At 43.7% G+C, this 17,391-nt stretch overlaps 2 protein-coding genes across 3 annotated transcripts in view; one reads left to right on the forward strand and one right to left on the reverse strand.

The window, feature by feature from the left end:
* Window positions 1-6,648, reverse strand: part of LOC143004854 (FERM domain-containing protein 5-like) — a 48,203-nt gene extending 41,555 nt beyond the window's left edge. For both annotated transcript variants that reach the window (XM_076156018.1, XM_076156016.1), the window contains exon 1: window positions 6,547-6,648. In XM_076156018.1, coding sequence (XP_076012133.1) covers window positions 6,547-6,648 — 102 coding nt within the window. The remainder of the gene's footprint in view (window positions 1-6,546) is intronic.
* Window positions 6,649-9,530: 2,882 nt separating this feature from the next.
* On the forward strand, window positions 9,531-12,632 carry cry5 (cryptochrome circadian regulator 5). Its single transcript, XM_076156303.1, has 11 exons — window positions 9,531-9,625; window positions 9,763-9,979; window positions 10,294-10,488; window positions 10,578-10,696; window positions 10,806-10,960; window positions 11,105-11,245; window positions 11,357-11,524; window positions 11,614-11,754; window positions 11,861-12,012; window positions 12,083-12,304; window positions 12,393-12,632. Exons 2-11 carry the CDS (start codon window positions 9,765-9,767, stop codon window positions 12,394-12,396), a joined length of 1,512 nt encoding a protein of 503 aa, XP_076012418.1. The 5' UTR covers window positions 9,531-9,625; window positions 9,763-9,764; the 3' UTR covers window positions 12,397-12,632.
* The last annotated feature ends 4,759 nt before the right edge of the window (window positions 12,633-17,391 follow it).

Here is a 17,391-nt window from a genome sequence, read left to right on the forward strand (position 1 = left end):
TGGGGTCACACACTCATTTGGTAGAGCTGCTTCATGCTGGAGGGGCTCCTGAAGTTCTCCCATCTGGCCTGGGAGCAGCACAGGCAGAGCGGCTGCTGTACGCCAGATGCACATCTAATACAAAGGCATAGACACACAAAATCTACTGTGGAATCGTTTGTCTCTTTGGCTCTTATATAACAAAAGTGATAATAAATAAGATGAATTGACAACATCAGCGGTCATTAGCTGAGACTCACAACCACTGATTGCTGATTACTGTAAAGTTATTACTTGTAGGCTTACGACATGAAGCCTGACTTCTGTGATGTAAATATGTGCTGACTTAAATGATCAGTCAGACAGTGAGCTGAGACAATGATGTCATTGACATGGCTGACAGCCAACAGTCCTAATCTGGACGATGACCAAGACCTGAACATTTTATTTGACCACATCTCCACATTATGGATATGAGGTTATTTCACATCATAAAGCTGCGGCTCGCATGCAGTTAGCAGCACTGTGACACATGTTGGTATCAGTGAGGCTACCAAGCATCATACTTCTATTCTATATAAAGCAATATAAGAAGAAATAGACGAGGAGGACCGACATTCCCCATATGTGGATTCTATAAAACCACAGGCAATTTTAAATCGTCAGGTGGAATCCATTTTCATATCGCTATCCAAGAAGTCACATTTAGAATTTCAAATACAGCCAGTTATCAGCGGGAGAGCAGCTCCACAGGAGTGCACTGCGCCTGATTGAAGTGGGAGCATGGATTCATGTCGCAGCTCATCCAAGATTGAAACCTGTCAGATCGCTTCACCACATCAGGTCTCTCATAAACAGGCTGTCACTTAGACAAAATAAAGTTTATATCTGGCTGAGTCACTGCCTCATCTTGGAAGTGAAGTTAACAGAGACCCCTGAGATGTCTTCACAATTCTCATAAATAGTAATCCAATGAAATATATCATTTACAATGACCATTTGAACAGGTATCCTGAAAGAAATGATGTATCATAATACAAGCCCACTGCCAGATTGATCTCAGCTGAACAAGACACATGCAGTAATAAGTGGATACACTAAACAATTTTATTAAAATACCCTTTTATTTGTTGATCAAGTTACTCAATCAAGTATTAAAAACACACTTTATGGCCTTATGGATCATCTAACGGTGATCCGCCACACAAAATCCAAACCCCTCTCACAGCTGAAACCCTCCTTGATGTATTCACAGACTGAGCCAAAGAAGGAACTGCATTGCTGCAATGCTGGAGAGGATCATTTATAAACTTGCCAACCACAGGAAAGAATACCAAATGGGCTTCTTAACACTAATCTAAATGTTCTGGTACTCTCTGGTTTTAATTAGGAGGGCTTTGCCAAAATGGACACATAACACACACACACACAAACACACACACACACACACACACACACACACACACACACACACACACACACACACACACACACACACACACACACACACACACACACACACACAGATTTTGTGCTAACCTGCAAAAAAGAGTCAATTGCAATATTCAGATTCAAGTATCAACAAAATGAAAAGTTTGCCATTTTAATATTTTAGTCAAGAGGTTTGCGACTTGTGTGTGTCTTTTAAAAAGAATGGTGTTACAACCTGCATTCCAATTTTAGTTGGGCAGACCAAGCAGATCCCAATCGGAGCGCAGAGAGACCAGTTCAGAGACAACAGTTCAGAGACAACAGTTCAGAGACAACAGCAACCTATTTACAACACAAAATGAGAAGGAGCTCCGTCCACTGTGTGCATTTGGCTTCAGAGGAAAAACCCTAATTTGATTATTGGGCTGTGGAGGATCAGAGCCTGTGCCAAGAGACTGAACCCCTCACTCTGTTCACAGGGATGAGCCATATCTCCCCCCCCCCCCCCCCCCCCCTACATGGAGATCTGCTAACTTCTCTATGTAATAAGAACATTTTAGTTTGGGGGTAAATCACTTGTACATTCCTATCATGAACTCATGTAGACTCTGATGACTAAAGAGGAACAGTGGGATCTCCACTACCAACCAGGAGATACTACTTAAATACTTCTCCACACTTCTGCATTACATCATGCATTCAAACCATGCAAGGTATAATTATCAGACAAGCTATTGATCTAAGTAGCTCCTGTGTTTACTGTGAGCTTCAATTACAGTAATATGAATTGGAAAGTGAGGCATGTTGTGTCTCACTACATCCATGACTCTATGTATGTAAGCTGAATAAGCTACGGTAGGACTTCACAGGATAGTGATGGCAGGTATACTTAAGATTGAGCAACAGAGAAAAACAAGAGGAGACACAAATCATTAGAGGAAGGGGACAGCATGTGGGTAGTAGTTACTAGAATCCAATTAGGCTGATCAGCAAAACTGATGAGAAGCTGGAGTGGCGTGGAGTCTCCATGTCTACCTCGTTTTTGAACAGGACTCCTTCGTGCCGCCTTTGTTTCTCTACACCGGCTGCTCCAAGGCAGCAATCTTCATTCCACCCCACACAGCCTTGACGGTAACACATTCTTCCTGCTGTGAAGGTCATGTATGTAATCATTCCCCCGTGATGTGATGTCAGTGCAACAGCAGCGGTTTGAGGTGTAGGTTAATGAGCTAAATGGGGAGTGTGACCGTAGCCTGAGTCCCAGTGAGAGCCCTTCATTCTGGGCCACATCTCCAAGGTGTCCAGGAAAAGACAGCAGACGTCCGCTCTCATTTTCAGGGGTCCAACCGTGTCCAGTGAGGTCACTACTATGTCCTTTAAGCAGATGATGAACGATGTCTCCTCTAAATGTTTTGTGTAAGACAAAACAACGCTCTCTAAATGTCATGTTCATGCCTTCTAGTGCCAGCGAGATAAATATGTATGTTCTAGACAGTAGACGACTAATTGAGCCGAGGATTTAGACCAGTTGGGGATGTTGTGCTTTATCAAGTGGCCTTTAATGTGACATCATGGCATATTTCACCTTTAATATGCCAGTAGAGAGCTAAACTGTTGATAGAATTTCCTCTTATAATGGGGATTTTGTCCCTGCAGTGTGCTTTCCGAGGCTTAGAGAGTGGAATCAGCTTTTACACTGCAATGCTCAGAAGCCAAGGTGGGGATTCAACAAAAACGTGTGTATACTCCAGTAAACACAATCCACAGGAAACAAAGAGAGGCATCAGAGGAGAAAAACACTGGGGTTAAATCAGAACACCGTGGCAGATTGTAAGCGTTTACCTTGAAATATGTGTTAGAATGGCACTTCCACATTCGCATATCAGGTAAGCAACTCTCAGAACACACTGCTACACTAACATGAAGACATGTTTCAATGTAACTGTATATTTCAGCAGTATGAAATCTGGGTGACATTTGAAATTATATTTAGCTCTCAAGTATGTTAGTGATCGATAAAAATGATATCTAAGCCCTCTGATTTGATTAGTCCGTTTATATTGTGTTTTGACATATTCTAGAAACGCTGTGCCTCTTCCTCAAGCGCCAGCCTCTGTGCTCAAGTCTCTCTCTCTCTCTCTCTCTCTCTCTCTCTCTCTCCAACACACAGACACACTCACCACTCCCTGTGTGCCATGACATGTAGACGGAACACACACAGATACACGCAGTGACAACTTCACCTTTCAAGGCCAAGTTGAACTTCAAAGCAGTCGCACAATCGTTCCTGTGTATACCACACACCTATACCCAGCAAGGGATTGTGGCAAGCTTGAGCCGACCATTTCAATACTTAAAGGGCGATCACACACATACACACAGACACTTATCCCACATTTGGGCAATTCAGAGTGTCCAGTACGCCTGAAAGCTTCATGTGTTTGGATTGTGGGAGCCTCCTGTGCTCCGATGTCTTGTCACACCGGGAAGTTTCATCATTCTGGAATCCTCCCGTTGGCAGGGAGAGAGGGTTAGGCTGAGCAACAGAGTGTGAAAACTGCACAATGACATTCCCACAACATGTAATCTGTAGTCTTTCAGGTGCAGACGGGTCCACATGAACACAAAATAAAGACACATGGGCTTCCTCATCCAGTCTAAGCAGACACTGACTCATGGAACCAGCTAATGATGTCACATTATGTTACGGGGACCCTCGCGGCTACGCGGTGTAAAGTTTGAGCGTTGTGCACTATCGTCCCATTGTCTGTGAAGACATATAATGAAAAACATGTGAATTGTGAGTGCAGCACTACAGTTTAAAAAGAGAATTGAATGTGTGAAATCTCATGAAAACCAATTGTGAGCCTCCCACTTGTTTTGTATTATTTACTTGTAGGACGGGGTAGGACTGAAATAAAATCACCACAGTATCTGTCTCAAGAGCACTGCCGCTTTAAGCTGCTAGTCAGACGTTAAAAGGCTTGTTTTGCCTTTGCCGTCACATCCAAGAAATGAGCAGGTGGTGATGGTCTTTGTGTGCCGTCATCCCTAATTCAGCGGCGGAGGAATCCCTCTGAGAAACAAGCATCAAAAGCTGCTCTGGCAACTCAAAAGACCAGGTTAGATGAAGCACTCAGGATTCTCAGTGATATACGCACTCAAAGGACTGTGCACAACCTGACACACACACACACACACACACACACACACACACACACACACACACACACACACACACACACACACACACACACACACACACACTTGAGCTATAAAGGCAATAATGCACATTAATCTCTTGTGGTTCTTTCACTCTGGTTCTGGGTGCTTGCTGACTCTAGTCATGTCTCCTCTGCACTCAGTCAACATGCAAATTGACGTTTGTGAGAAGAAGAAGAAAAGAGAAAGACATGAAAAGAGTGACTGACAGAGTGTTATCGTCAGGGTGATGAAAGCATGGATGATCTCTCATTAAACCTGCCACTGAAACAGAAGAACATAAGATGGATAGGATAAGATCTGTGATTAGACTGAAACTGTCAGTTCAGTGTCCTAAAGGTCATGAAGCAGCTGGGTCACATCTACAACATTGTTTTTATATATTACAGGTAGAATACCGAAAAAAAGACAAATTGTGTGACAAACTAAGTGGAATATGGATTGCGTGCATGATCCATTTTTTGGCACAAAATGGTCGCCATGGTTCTGAAATAGAGTTTAGGTTATAACATCTTTTACGATTCATTACAGGATTACATTTGTAAATATTTACATTTAAATTTAGACATTTGGCAGACGCTTTTGTTTTTATTTTTAATGAACCATTAATAAAGAACAGAATCTCATCACACACACACACCTCTCTATCGCAGCATTACCCAACTGCCCCTGCCTACTTTCCCCACCCATGATTTCATATGAGAGCTGTAAAGAAGTGTGATCTAAAGAAAGGCTGTCTTAACTGTAAACTTGTATCTAAATCCATGAACGTAAATCAAAGCAGTGATAATAACATGGATGACTTCATCAAAAAAAAGAGAAAGGATGAATGAATGAATCTAGATGAGGGGGATGGGTTTCTCAGGATGCTGTTCGGAGTTGTGTAAGTCATTTTCAAATGGACATGTTCATGTTTTTGGTCATGTATAGCAGGGCAATTGTTGTTACCTCATGTGTACATCATGATTTAATCTAACAATTAGATAATTTTTCAGCAACAAAATGGAAGCAAGGTATTTTACAAAGGGAAATCCTGTTTGCTGTGTATTTCCCACAACGCTGCACAACCTTAGGGATCCTAAACAAAGTCTGGATCAATGTTTGAGCTTAATCTTCTGCATAGTCTTGCTCCTTCTGCTCTGTGACAACTGTATGGTTTCATGTCCAAGAAAAATAGACGTCATGTTTTTAACAGATAAAGAACATTTTCATAGTAATGGAATGATTGGACAGCTAGACTTTAATATATATAGATATAAACCTTTAATATTCAAATCACCAACATGAAGTTAAGAGTTGTTGTCATGACATCAGAGTGACAGTCTGTGTTCACACCCATGATCAAGCTGAAGGACAAACAAAGCCATCATCTGGCAAAAGTGTTCACCACCTCTTCAGTCTAACATTCATCAACACCCTCCATGTTAAACACCAACATCCCCCTGGCTGCATGGGACAGTCGACAAAAACAACCCCCATAATGACATCACCAATACTCTATCAATACTATTTGCATAAGTAATCCTGTACAGATATCAACCGATCACTCTGCGACCCACTGGAGCGCATCACAGCTCTAATTGATCACCCTTGACTGCGCTACGCAATGCAGGTGAATGCCCGGCAGTCACACCGCATGCAGTCATGACGGGATGTCCGCACAGGTAACGCGAGGTGACGAAATCAAGCATCTGCAGCACCGTGACTGAATACAAACACACACAGCAACAACAACGTCCATGTACGTGGAGTAGAATGATAAAATGACACCTTCAGGACGCTTGCGATTGCACCACATCAGTCATTGATTCTACCTGTGAATCGTGTAAGTAATCACAGGTGTGTAACATGTCAATAAATAATCTCCGAACATGAAGCTTATGTCAGGATCATAATCTGTTGATCCTCACTGACCTGGATCGTGCAGGTGTACTCCGAATCGTCCAGCAGTCTCACGGTGCAGTTGCATTCCCTGTCCAGACTCCTGATGCTGCTGCTCATTAGTCTGCTCAGCATCTTCTCGTCGGTCTGCGTACGGGACCAGGTACGGCACACAGCACGTACATACAAGTTAATCTCTCACACGTTTAGCGACGTTTGCGGTCTTCGCTCCGGCACATGGATGACAGCGGCGGTGGTGCATCGCTCTAGCGGGGCGCGTAGAAGCGGACGGGCTGGATACCGCACGCTGCGTTCCTCCGCTCGGTGAGCAGTGGAATATGCTGCTGCTGCTGCTGCTCGCCGTGGTCCACTTCCACCCGCTCCATACCTTCACCCCCCCTCCTCCGCGTCGTTGCCATGCCGCTCTCGATGCCGCTGGGCGGGATGAACGCTGAGTGACGTGTCCGACAGCCAACGGAGCGCAAATGAGATCCACGCTGCCTTCATGGTCTGCTGCCGAAACACGAAATTACGCCGCTATTCGTGACGAAAGCCACATGGCTTGTTAGGGTGTATATATATAGGGTGTACATATACTTCTTTGTAAAGGAGTCTCAGTTCACTAAAGTGATTCTGAAAGGGAACTAGCTGCAAAATGACACAGGTCCTTTATGTGTTCCCTCTGTGAGGTATCAGTGTCCCTGTTTTAGTTCCTACATCATGGATGAGATCTAAGACCTCTTGTTTCCATCATAGATGATTGGAGTTTCGCATCTGTGTCAAACCTTGAGGTTCTTCAACTATACACCAACATGCAAGGCAGACTGGTGCCTTATTGTTATCACATGGTACAAATCACCACATGGTAGAGGTGGTCAGTTGTATTTTGAGTCCTTTAAGAGGGTTCTGGGTTAATTCTGTGTTTTCACAAACGCATTAATAGCTGGTGGAAAGCTAACATGCCACGAAATCCATATTTATACCCATTGTTAGGACCTTCCGGAGATCCTGCATGATCAGGAATGACAGTGAATTCGTTCGTTGTCTGATAGATGCAGTTTATTAGCCGAAGAACATGGAAGAGCAGATATCTGGTTTCACAATGCACACAGCACAAGTCTGCAGGCAAGTGAACCCGCACAGAGAGAGAGAGCTTGTTCTATTCAGTTTGTCTAAGCGTGTAGGGCATATATGAGCACATCACCTGTAATAGCAATGAGAATGAAAATTGGCACCACAAATAGTAACACAAACAACATCAAATCACAGCCGTCTTCTTCTTCTGGGGTCCGTGGGGTCATGCCAACCGACGGCGTCCTGAGGGGAGGTCTTACACCTTTTCCCTCACGAGCTGTCGTGTGGCGCAGTGGATCGAGGTTGTCTGCTTCAGTGAATCAGAGTAGACTGTCTGATTACACCTGTGCCTGTCAGGGGATTATTCTGCCCCGTGGCCGGTGACAGCACTTCCTGCTCCTGACCCAGGGGGCGACGGCGACAGGGCTCCGTGTGGCTCTCCTCAGTGTGGCGCGCACTGCGAGACGTGGAACCAGGTGCTGCCTTTACCCTGGAGTCTTAGGGCATGGGAGGTCCTTTCGGTCACCTTATATGGTCCCGTCCACCTGGGCTCCGACCACTTTCGTTTCAGGACTTTCAGCCAGACGTGTGACGTCAATTCCTGACCTTTCTTCTGGTCAGGTGTGTCGGCGTCTTCGGTGCCGTCAGCGCGGGTTTGCCTGGTGAATCTGGAACGCATACACTGTATGAGTCTGTAATATGTTCGATGGGCGGCGTTACCTGTGGGTGTCTGTCCTGGAGGAACCGCTGCTGGTCCTGGGAAAGGTCTTCCATGGGTCAGCTCATACGGGGTGTACCCCGTGGAGGAGTTGACGGACATTCTAACCGATAGTAGCGCTATTGGCAGAGCATCGGGCCAGGAGAGGCCCGTGTCTCTGCTTACTTTGGCGATTTTGCTTTTTATGGTGCGATTCATTTGCTCCACTTTTCCCTGTGACTGTGGGTAATACACTGTGCCGAACTTATGCTTAAGTCCTAACAACTGTTCAACCGTCTGTAAGTCTTTGTTTTTGAAATGGGAGCCATTGTCTGTTTTGATGATGGTTGGAAAACCATTCATGGGGATGTATTGATTCACTAGACATTTAACTACCGTTTTCGCGTCTTCTTTTCTGCAGGGGTATGCTTCTGGCCATCCATAAATTGCCTAATAATGATAACTTTTTCCATCGTGGAGTGTTGATCTTTCAAAGAGCACCTGAAGGCAACAGGATATCCTAATATTGCCTCATTCCACCACAAGTTGAATTCACAGCCCTGACACTCTGCTCTGTATTTCACTCAGCCCCCCCACAACTGTGTTGATGACATCATCATCATCTGCTGCCAAATAGACCAACATTAATTATTAAGCTGTGCTTTACCTGGCGCAAGCTTGGAATAAAGTGTTTCTGCCTGCTGAAATCAGACTCGGAGCTGTCGAGGATCTGAATCTGCTGCAGCCTCCCAACAGCCTGGAGAACCAGCAGAAGATTCAATCCATATGAAATGTTAGAAGCTGCAAACTTATTTTGTGTGCCCGACAACAGAATGTTTAGGAAAGTACAAATCCGACTAGTAATAATTTATAGAAATAAAATCTCTCACTCCCGAAATACTCAAATACTGTCCTGACCTGTCGTGTGTGTGTGTGTGTGTGAGTGAGAGAGAGAGAGATGTGTGTATATATTACATATTACAAACTTCAATAACAAAACTACAAGAAAAGAAAAGAAAAGAAAAGAAAAGAAAAGAAAAGAAAAGAAAAGAAAAGAAAAGAAAAGAAAAGAAAAGAAAAAATGGCAAGAGATTAAGAGGTCAAATGTGGAAAGAAGGAGAGGAAGCGTTCACACTTTGTGGCTAAAAGTGAACAGTGACATCTTGTGGACATTTGGTCTCACTGCAGGCGGAGCTCGCTCCTCCCCCTCCGCTGCGTGCCGATAACGTAGAGCGGCTCCCTGCTTTTAGTAACACTCCACATGCAGCGTGTTACCAAACACACACACGAAAAGAAAGAAGCACGCCGTCGGGAGAAGCGAATTAAAGCACAATACAGCAGGTAAACTACGCTTCATAACTGTCCTCCACCTTCACTAAATCTGAGCAAGAGCCGCCGTCTTTTGCACGCTTTGTAAAGACACTGTTGGAGGTGTTCGTGTTTGTTTACGTCTCCGTCTGATGTTTTTGGTTCTGCAGAAATGGCTCACGCGTGTATCCACTGGTTCCGCAAAGGACTCAGGCTGCACGACAACCCGGCGCTGATGGCGGCGCTGCGTGACTGCAGGGAGCTGTACCCGGTGTTCCTGCTGGACCCGCACCTCTACAACGACGCCCGGGTTGGCGTCAACCGCTGGAGGTTCCTCATCGAGGCCCTGGAAGACCTGGACGGCAGCCTGAGGAAACTCAACTCCAGGTGAACACACAGGGACAAGAAACAATGAATGATAAAGAATATTAAATCTTGCGTTATGATAATAATAATAATTCGAAATATAAGTAGTAGTTGCAATAGTAGTATTTTTTATTATGATTATTATTATAGAATTTGACTAGGTTTGAATGAATTGCATACTTAATTTACTTAGACTTGTTGTTCATCCATCCAGTGTGTTAATTCTATTCCCAAACAACATAAACTCACACAGATGCTCACACACATACTCACACACACACCTACTCACACACAGATAAATAAAGTAAAGCTGTGTGTTGTGTTTCCTCCCTCAGGTTGTTTGTTGTGAGGGGGAAACCCGAGGACGTGTTCCCAGAGCTCTTCACCAAGTGGAACGTGACCAAGATGACCTACGAGTACGACACAGAGCCCTACAGTCTGAGCAGGGATGAGATGGTGACAGCTCTCGCCAAACAACATGGAGTTGAACTCATCTACAAAGTCTCACACACACTTTATAATATAGACAGGTACTAAATAACTGCCTGAGCTTATTCAGTATGGTGTGTTAGGATTGTATAATTCATAGCTTATTTATCATTGGTTTATGTCTTTATAGGATAATTGAGGAGAACAATGGGACGGCCCCCCTCACTTATAAGCGTATGCAGGCCTTAGTCAAGACCCTGGGTCCCCCCAAGAGACCCATTTCTCCTCCAAGCCTGGAAGACATGAACGGTATTAAAGAATTCTGTCATTTTATCACCACAGATAGAAATTGCATTTTCCAGTGATTAGTAAAAGCAGATTGTGTATCAGGTTCAGCATGTCTCCTTCCCCCCTGCAGGTGTGAAGACGCCATGTTCTGAAGAAGACGAGAAGAAATTCGGGATCCCAACACTGCAGGAGCTAAGTGGTGACGCTGCGTCTGTGGGAGAGGAGCTGTTCCCAGGGGGAGAACAGGAGGCGCTGAGGAGACTGGACGAGCAGATGAAAAGAACGGTACACACACACACACATCTTGGTTTTGTCAGTGAGATAGAGTGTGAGAGCAGCATTCGAAGAAGCAACGAAGAACAGTTTATTAGATCTGACTGTTGTGCGAAGGGTAACGTGACTTATTGTGTGTCTGTTCCCATCGTCCAGGGATGGGTGTGTAGTTTTGAGAAGCCCCAGACCTCCCCGAACTCCCTGAGCCCCAGCACCACCGTCCTCAGTCCGTACGTCACCTTTGGGTGTGTGTCCGCACGCACCTTCTGGTGGAGACTAACCGAGGTCTACAAGGGTGTGAGTATCCCAGCTCAGCCTCTCCGTCCAGGTCCCCTAATGATCTGACACAGTTTGCATGTGTGTTATCTGATGCTCGGCATTAAGTGTGTGTGTGTTTGGTGTTTACAGAAGAAGCACTCCGATCCTCCAGTTTCCCTGCACGGCCAGTTACTGTGGCGAGAGTTCTTCTACACGGCGGGCGTGGGCGTCCCTGACTTTGACAAGATGGAAGGCAACCCTGTGTGCACTCAGGTGGACTGGGACACGAACCCAGACCACCTGGCTGCATGGAGAGAGGTGAGGGAGAGTCCAGAGAGGAATGATACTGAAGGAACTGCAACTGGAAGGTCAATTAAGCATATGATGAATGTTGTATTTCCCTTAAGGCCCGGACTGGTTTCCCCTTCATTGACGCCATCATGACTCAGCTGAGGCAGGAGGGCTGGATCCACCACCTGGCCAGACACGCCGTGGCTTGTTTCCTCACCAGGGGAGACTTGTGGATCAGCTGGGAAGAGGGGCAGAAGGTGCGTACAACGAGACGTCTGCCAGCTCAGGTTAACCTTCAGCGTCCCACTTGTCAAATGTTCATTCCCACAGCATGTTTCTGTGTCGTCTCCCTGCTCTGTGTAGGTGTTTGAGAAGCTTCTGTTGGATGGCGATTGGGCTCTGAATGCTGGGAACTGGCAGTGGCTGTCAGCGAGCACCTTCTTCCACCAGTACTTCCGGGTCTACTCGCCTGTAGCCTTTGGAAAGAAGACGGACAAAAACGGAGACTTCATCAAGTAAGACCCTGATCCTTGTAAGATTTGTAACATCAGTCCTCCCGATACAAACGGAACACTTGCGTTGCAGGAAGTACCTCCCTCTTCTGAAGAAGTTCCCAGCGCAGTATATCTACGAGCCCTGGAAGGCTCCGCGCAGTGTCCAACAGGCAGCTGGGTGCATTGTGGGTGAAGACTACCCACGTCCTATTGTGGAGCATGAAGTCATCAGCAAGAAGAACATTCAGAGGATGAAGGCAGCGTATGCCAAAAGATCCTCAAAGCCCAGTGAATCACCCAAAAAAAACCAAAGGTATGGACATAAGTTTTTGCTTAAACAGAAACCAAAAGCATTTCAAGTAAAGTATTATAAAATTCTTCTTTATTTCTTTGGCTTAAAGGTGAAAAACGCAAGGCTCCATCTGTCGCAGACATGCTGACCAAAAAAAAAGGAAGAGTATAATTTGTTTTTTACTGTATTGTATTACACATTTTGACCATATGGACATACATGTGTTACTGTGAAACTCAGGGATCTGTTATTCTTTGCACAATGATTACTCAGGTTTTGGCTCCAGTCTAATAAAGAAATGTCTAACCTATGCACCACCGCCTACGTTCTGAAGTTATAAAGACGACAACAACAATACTGGCAAATCTCCTGCAAACCGTCAGCGTGAAACTTCAGATGTTCTCTTTTGTACCACAAGAGGTCACTGTAACTCTACTTGCACAATAAGGATTTACATGATTTATTTTGGACAATAATTGAACTGCTCTTATATAATGCAAAATAAGTTAAGTTTTTTTTTTTTATAATTTTGGAACACTATTAAGCTGCTGGCTGGAAATCATAGGAAATGCCGCTGCTGTTGTGTGATTCTGCATAACAGCATCATGCAAATCTGTCCAGGTGTAACAGGTGAGGGGAAGAGAACATCCTATATGTCAAATCGTGGATATAAAGTCAATGTGAAAGGGATGAGGCTAAGACAAGGTTGCAGAATATTCATGGAACGAACACTAATGTTAAGAGATTCGTCTATATTCAATGCTGAAATTCCAAGAACCACACAATTCCAAACCAGTGCCTAATAATTGCGTGCCATTGAGCTGGTTAAATATTTTGATATCTCTTCTTCTGGTGCTCAGCCTCGAGATATGTTGAGTTTAAAAAAGATTTAGCAAGACATTCTGAAGGGTGAAAGACTAAATTTATCCTATGCACAGTAACGACCATCAGCTTCTATCTAATCAGGAGTAAGTTACTCATGCAGTACTGAGGCCTGTTAGTCTCACAGCACACGCATTAAACGCGCGTGATTGGATGATGGCAGTGTGAGCAATGTCGTGCTACGTCCAGGCAGTCTGTGTAAGACGCGGGGGTGGAACACAGCTGTCCGCCGAGGTCAAGTCTTCTCCCGTTTCTGTTGCTTCCTCTGAGCTGACACTGGTACGAATATCCAGAGGATGATGTCACAACCCTGAGTGCCAGGCCAGTCTGCTGCACAAAGCCAAGTTCAGTTTCCACAGAGACCTCTCAAACATCAAAACAGTCTGCTGTTGCAACTGCGTGAGAATGGAAAGGGGGATCAGGGTATCAAGGCACCCTAAACAGGCCTGACAACCCGGGAAACCAAACATTACACTTCTTTAAAACCATATTATAAGAGGCAATGGTTAATAGGTGAGTGTTAAATCATGATATTTTATGTTCCCTGGTGTGTGATCAAGTGCTGACCATAGCACACACAGGCTACAAATGTCTGCACCTCAGAACTTCAACCATCTTGGATCTGTTGGCAGTAATATCCCATTTGGCTCAGATCAGCATGTTCCACTGCAGCTGGTGTTACATGGAGCTTTAATAGTAGTGATTTATTTTTTTTAATTTGCTGCACTGGTTTTGATATCAAACTATTAATTCCCAATACTGTGGTAGTATTAAGAAAGTAGATATGATTGAGCTGGCACATTATTATGCAAAAGACTTGTTTTTCTTACAAATCTGTAAAACTGAAGCGCCTCTAAAGAGAAGACGTGACATGACAAAAGGACAGGGGACACGCTGGACATCTGGAGTCTCATGTTCACATTCACTCCTGCAGGCAGGTTAGAATTTCAATTTTCAACCGAGAGACCTTTTCCAGGCTGAGGCCCCCCAGAGAGACCCTGGGCTCATTCAAACCCTGTGACCCTCTTGCTGTAACACCAAAGCCACTGCACCACCTGGTTTTCCTTTCAGGGGTAAACCACTAAAAACAAATAAAACCAATGAGCAAAAATGAGATTGGAATTCTTAAAGTTATCACATCCCAGCACAAATTCATTCCATGATGCCGCTTTGCCTTATGTTGCAGCGAACACCTGCTCATGACAAAAAGAATGGAACAATTGTGTAATTGTACAGAAAAACGAAACTCCAATATTGTTTTGGCAAACAGAGGGCAGGTGTCAGTCAATTTACACCAAAACTGACTACGATTGTTCTCTGAAAACAAAAGTAGCTTGCTCTCTCTCTCTTTTGTGTGGAGATAAAGATAAAAGAGGAAGCGATGAGCTGTGGTCCAGGCACAGACCCTGAAAGGTTACAGTTTATTAGACATCAGTGGAAAAGGGTGAATGAATGCCACAGTGAAACTAAAGAGGTAGCAGTTGTCCAACCTGCCTCATACCTTCTGCTCTATCCTTGTCCCCAGCACATAATCCAGAGCAGCGACCTTCTATAGATCTGAGCTCGTCCTTCACCATCCTGGACCCGCAGCCATTTCACTCAACCCGTCGGTACCCCTGTTTCTATTTATGATGCTGAGCAATTAGACTGGCGAAAGATCGATAACGTTATAAACAAAGCCAGAGGTTGTAATATCGCTGCGCATCATTCTGTTAGTCCCTCCATAAATCTATCACGTTAAGCCACAATGGGATTTTGGGACGAGCTATACATAGCAGAGCTTGAAGCAATAGAGAGGTAATCGTGGTGGAGTTATGCCCCTAACATAACCCGGCTGAGTTCAGATTGTGACCAGATATAAAGAGGAGTTGAGTAAAATCGTTATCTGGAAAGCTTTTGTGTGACATTAGGAGGTCATGGGGTCAAATCCACGTTGGACTTTGCGGCAGAATCCTTTTTAGGCTTCAACGTAAACACGCTGGTATACAGATATAAGTTTATTCAAGCCATCAGGGGTATATTCAGCCATGACATGTTACAGGGACATGCTCTCAAATCAAGTCATGTGATTGTGTCTCCCAGCTCGGGCAGCGTTTCCATCCCCTGCTGTGCTTTGATCTGGCAGTACACACCCTTTCCAGAACATCCACACCACACTGAGGCAACTGTGCCCTCCCCGACCACTACAGAAGGAGCGGCCGTGCCAAACGTGCCCACATGGTACAAGTCTATTAGCATGTCTATATGTGTATGTGAATACACATGGGAGAGTGTGAGGGGGGTGAGCTGTGTGTGAATTATGGAGGGATCTATTCTGAGATGCTGTTAGTAACCGATTAATTATATTGCTTAAATGTATAGAAAATATCAATACCAATGTGTCTGTGATTCATTATTACGTATCTATATTTTCGCCTGAGGTGTTATTGTTGTTGATGAGTGAGAGCGAATTCTTCTGGGTCTCATCTGATCTTGGTTACAAATTGCAGTCAGTATCTCAGCAGCTCCTTGGCAGCGAAGGTGGAAACTGAAAAATAAGAGCAATGACGGCAAGGAGAAGTTAATATAGCTGCAGCAGCACGTGTAATATGATGAGAATATGTAGTAACACCAGAGCTGAAAATACTAAATAAATGCTTTGAAGGAAATCTGTAAACTAAATTATTCCTTAAGATAACAGCTATAACATGTTGGTCTCAAGTAGCTCTTGCCTGCACTTGTTTGTTTGTTTTTAGCAGCACTGCTCACATAGTCCTCAACTAAATTTGCTGAATTGGGTTATTATTATTATTATTATTATTATTATTATTATTATTATTATTATTATTATTATTATTATTATTTATTTATTTATTTATTTATTTATTTATTTATTTATTTATTTGTTTGTTTGTTTGTTTGTTTGTTTGTTTGTTTATTTTTTATTATGTATATATATATATATATATATATATATATATATATATATATATATATGTGTGTGTGTGTGTATTTTTTTTTTTCATTTATTGTCACTGTTCACTGTTGCCTCACACCCAGAAGGTCCTAGTGTTAAGGATAGAATGGTGTTAAATGGAGACCAACCCTTATATCACCAAAGCATCTTACAGAACAGCAAAAGAGAAAGCAAGCTGCTGATTACTGGTGTGTCTGTACATCTGTGTGTGGTATACGTGCATGCACGCATAGTTGTGTAAAGACACAAGTGCTCATATCTGTCTGGCTCTCAGTAGGACCTGTCTATATAAGGCTGTTCTATTCCTACTGCTTTTCCTCATGGGGATCTCGGGCAATTGTCAGGCAGTGGACAATGCATGCCAGAGAACTTAGCTTCACCAACACAAATGTATAACAAATACATATATGTATGTATGTATTTATTCTAAATAGAAGAGTTTGTCTTGTTTTGTTTTGCATCATCCTTAAAAGATGTTCTTGGCAAACCTTCATATATATATTATTATTATTAATGGACTTAACGTGGGGCCTTCATCTTCCTGGTGGGCAGGTTCATATGATTCTTTACTAAAAGCCACACCCAGACACAACCACAAATAAGTTCGGGGAGGATGGCAGCCAACTACTCTCCAAACAAGACTCATGTAATCCAATTGTAACACTATACAACAAGCCTTCACCCTCTCTTTTAAGTCCTCTCCTCCCATTTGGGGGAGTAACAAATGCAGGATGACCTTGTGTTTCACGCACTGTTATGATGGCTCTTTCACGATCAGGATGTCCCTTGTTTTTGCACAGACCAGTAATCAAAAGTTTTCAGCCAGTAAATCGGTGTTGAAAAAATCCCTCAAAGGCAACTTTTGCAAAGAGTGATTTGCTCTTGTGCCTATTTGCAGGCTGACTATAAATAGCCCAGCAGCATACGCATGCTCATGTTTGATTGGGAATCACTGCCCCTCAAGTCAGTGCTGTGGTGGCGTGTCTGTCGAAAGCAAGAAAGGAAACTTGTGAATGGTGAGTTAACTGCTAACTAGAACTAATAACTGGAAATAATAGATGTGACTGCATGGGAAAAGAGATTTCAGCTGACAGCATCACTTGCTTTTTCAGCTTTGTTATGGAACAAATTCTCATGATATAATACACAATAAGACAACTTTCTTCTGTCCCTGTCCTCTGTTCTAATCCTGAATTTATCATGTCAATAATTTCACTTTCTTTGTCTGTTTTTGTTTCAGAAAAGAAACAAGTGACATCACAAACTTTCT

This window comes from Genypterus blacodes, unplaced genomic scaffold, assembly GCF_046128005.1.
Source record: "Genypterus blacodes isolate CSIRO-AG114 ecotype Tasmania unplaced genomic scaffold, CSIRO-AGI_Gbla_v1 ptg000067l_1, whole genome shotgun sequence".
Taxonomy (NCBI): domain Eukaryota; kingdom Metazoa; phylum Chordata; class Actinopteri; order Ophidiiformes; family Ophidiidae; genus Genypterus; species Genypterus blacodes.

What these genes read in the sequence shown, in the direction of transcription:
- cry5 (XM_076156303.1), top strand. Translation starts at nt 9,765, where the DNA reads ATGGCTCACGCGTGTATCCACTGGTTCCGCAAAGGACTCAGGCTGCAC. An exon ending in ACGAGCAGATGAAAAGAACG is followed by an intron (nt 10,961 to 11,104) that starts GTACACACACAC and finishes CCCATCGTCCAG; the next exon opens with GGATGGGTGTGTAGTTTTGA. An exon ending in GCTGGGAAGAGGGGCAGAAG is followed by an intron (nt 11,755 to 11,860) that starts GTGCGTACAACG and finishes TGCTCTGTGTAG; the next exon opens with GTGTTTGAGAAGCTTCTGTT.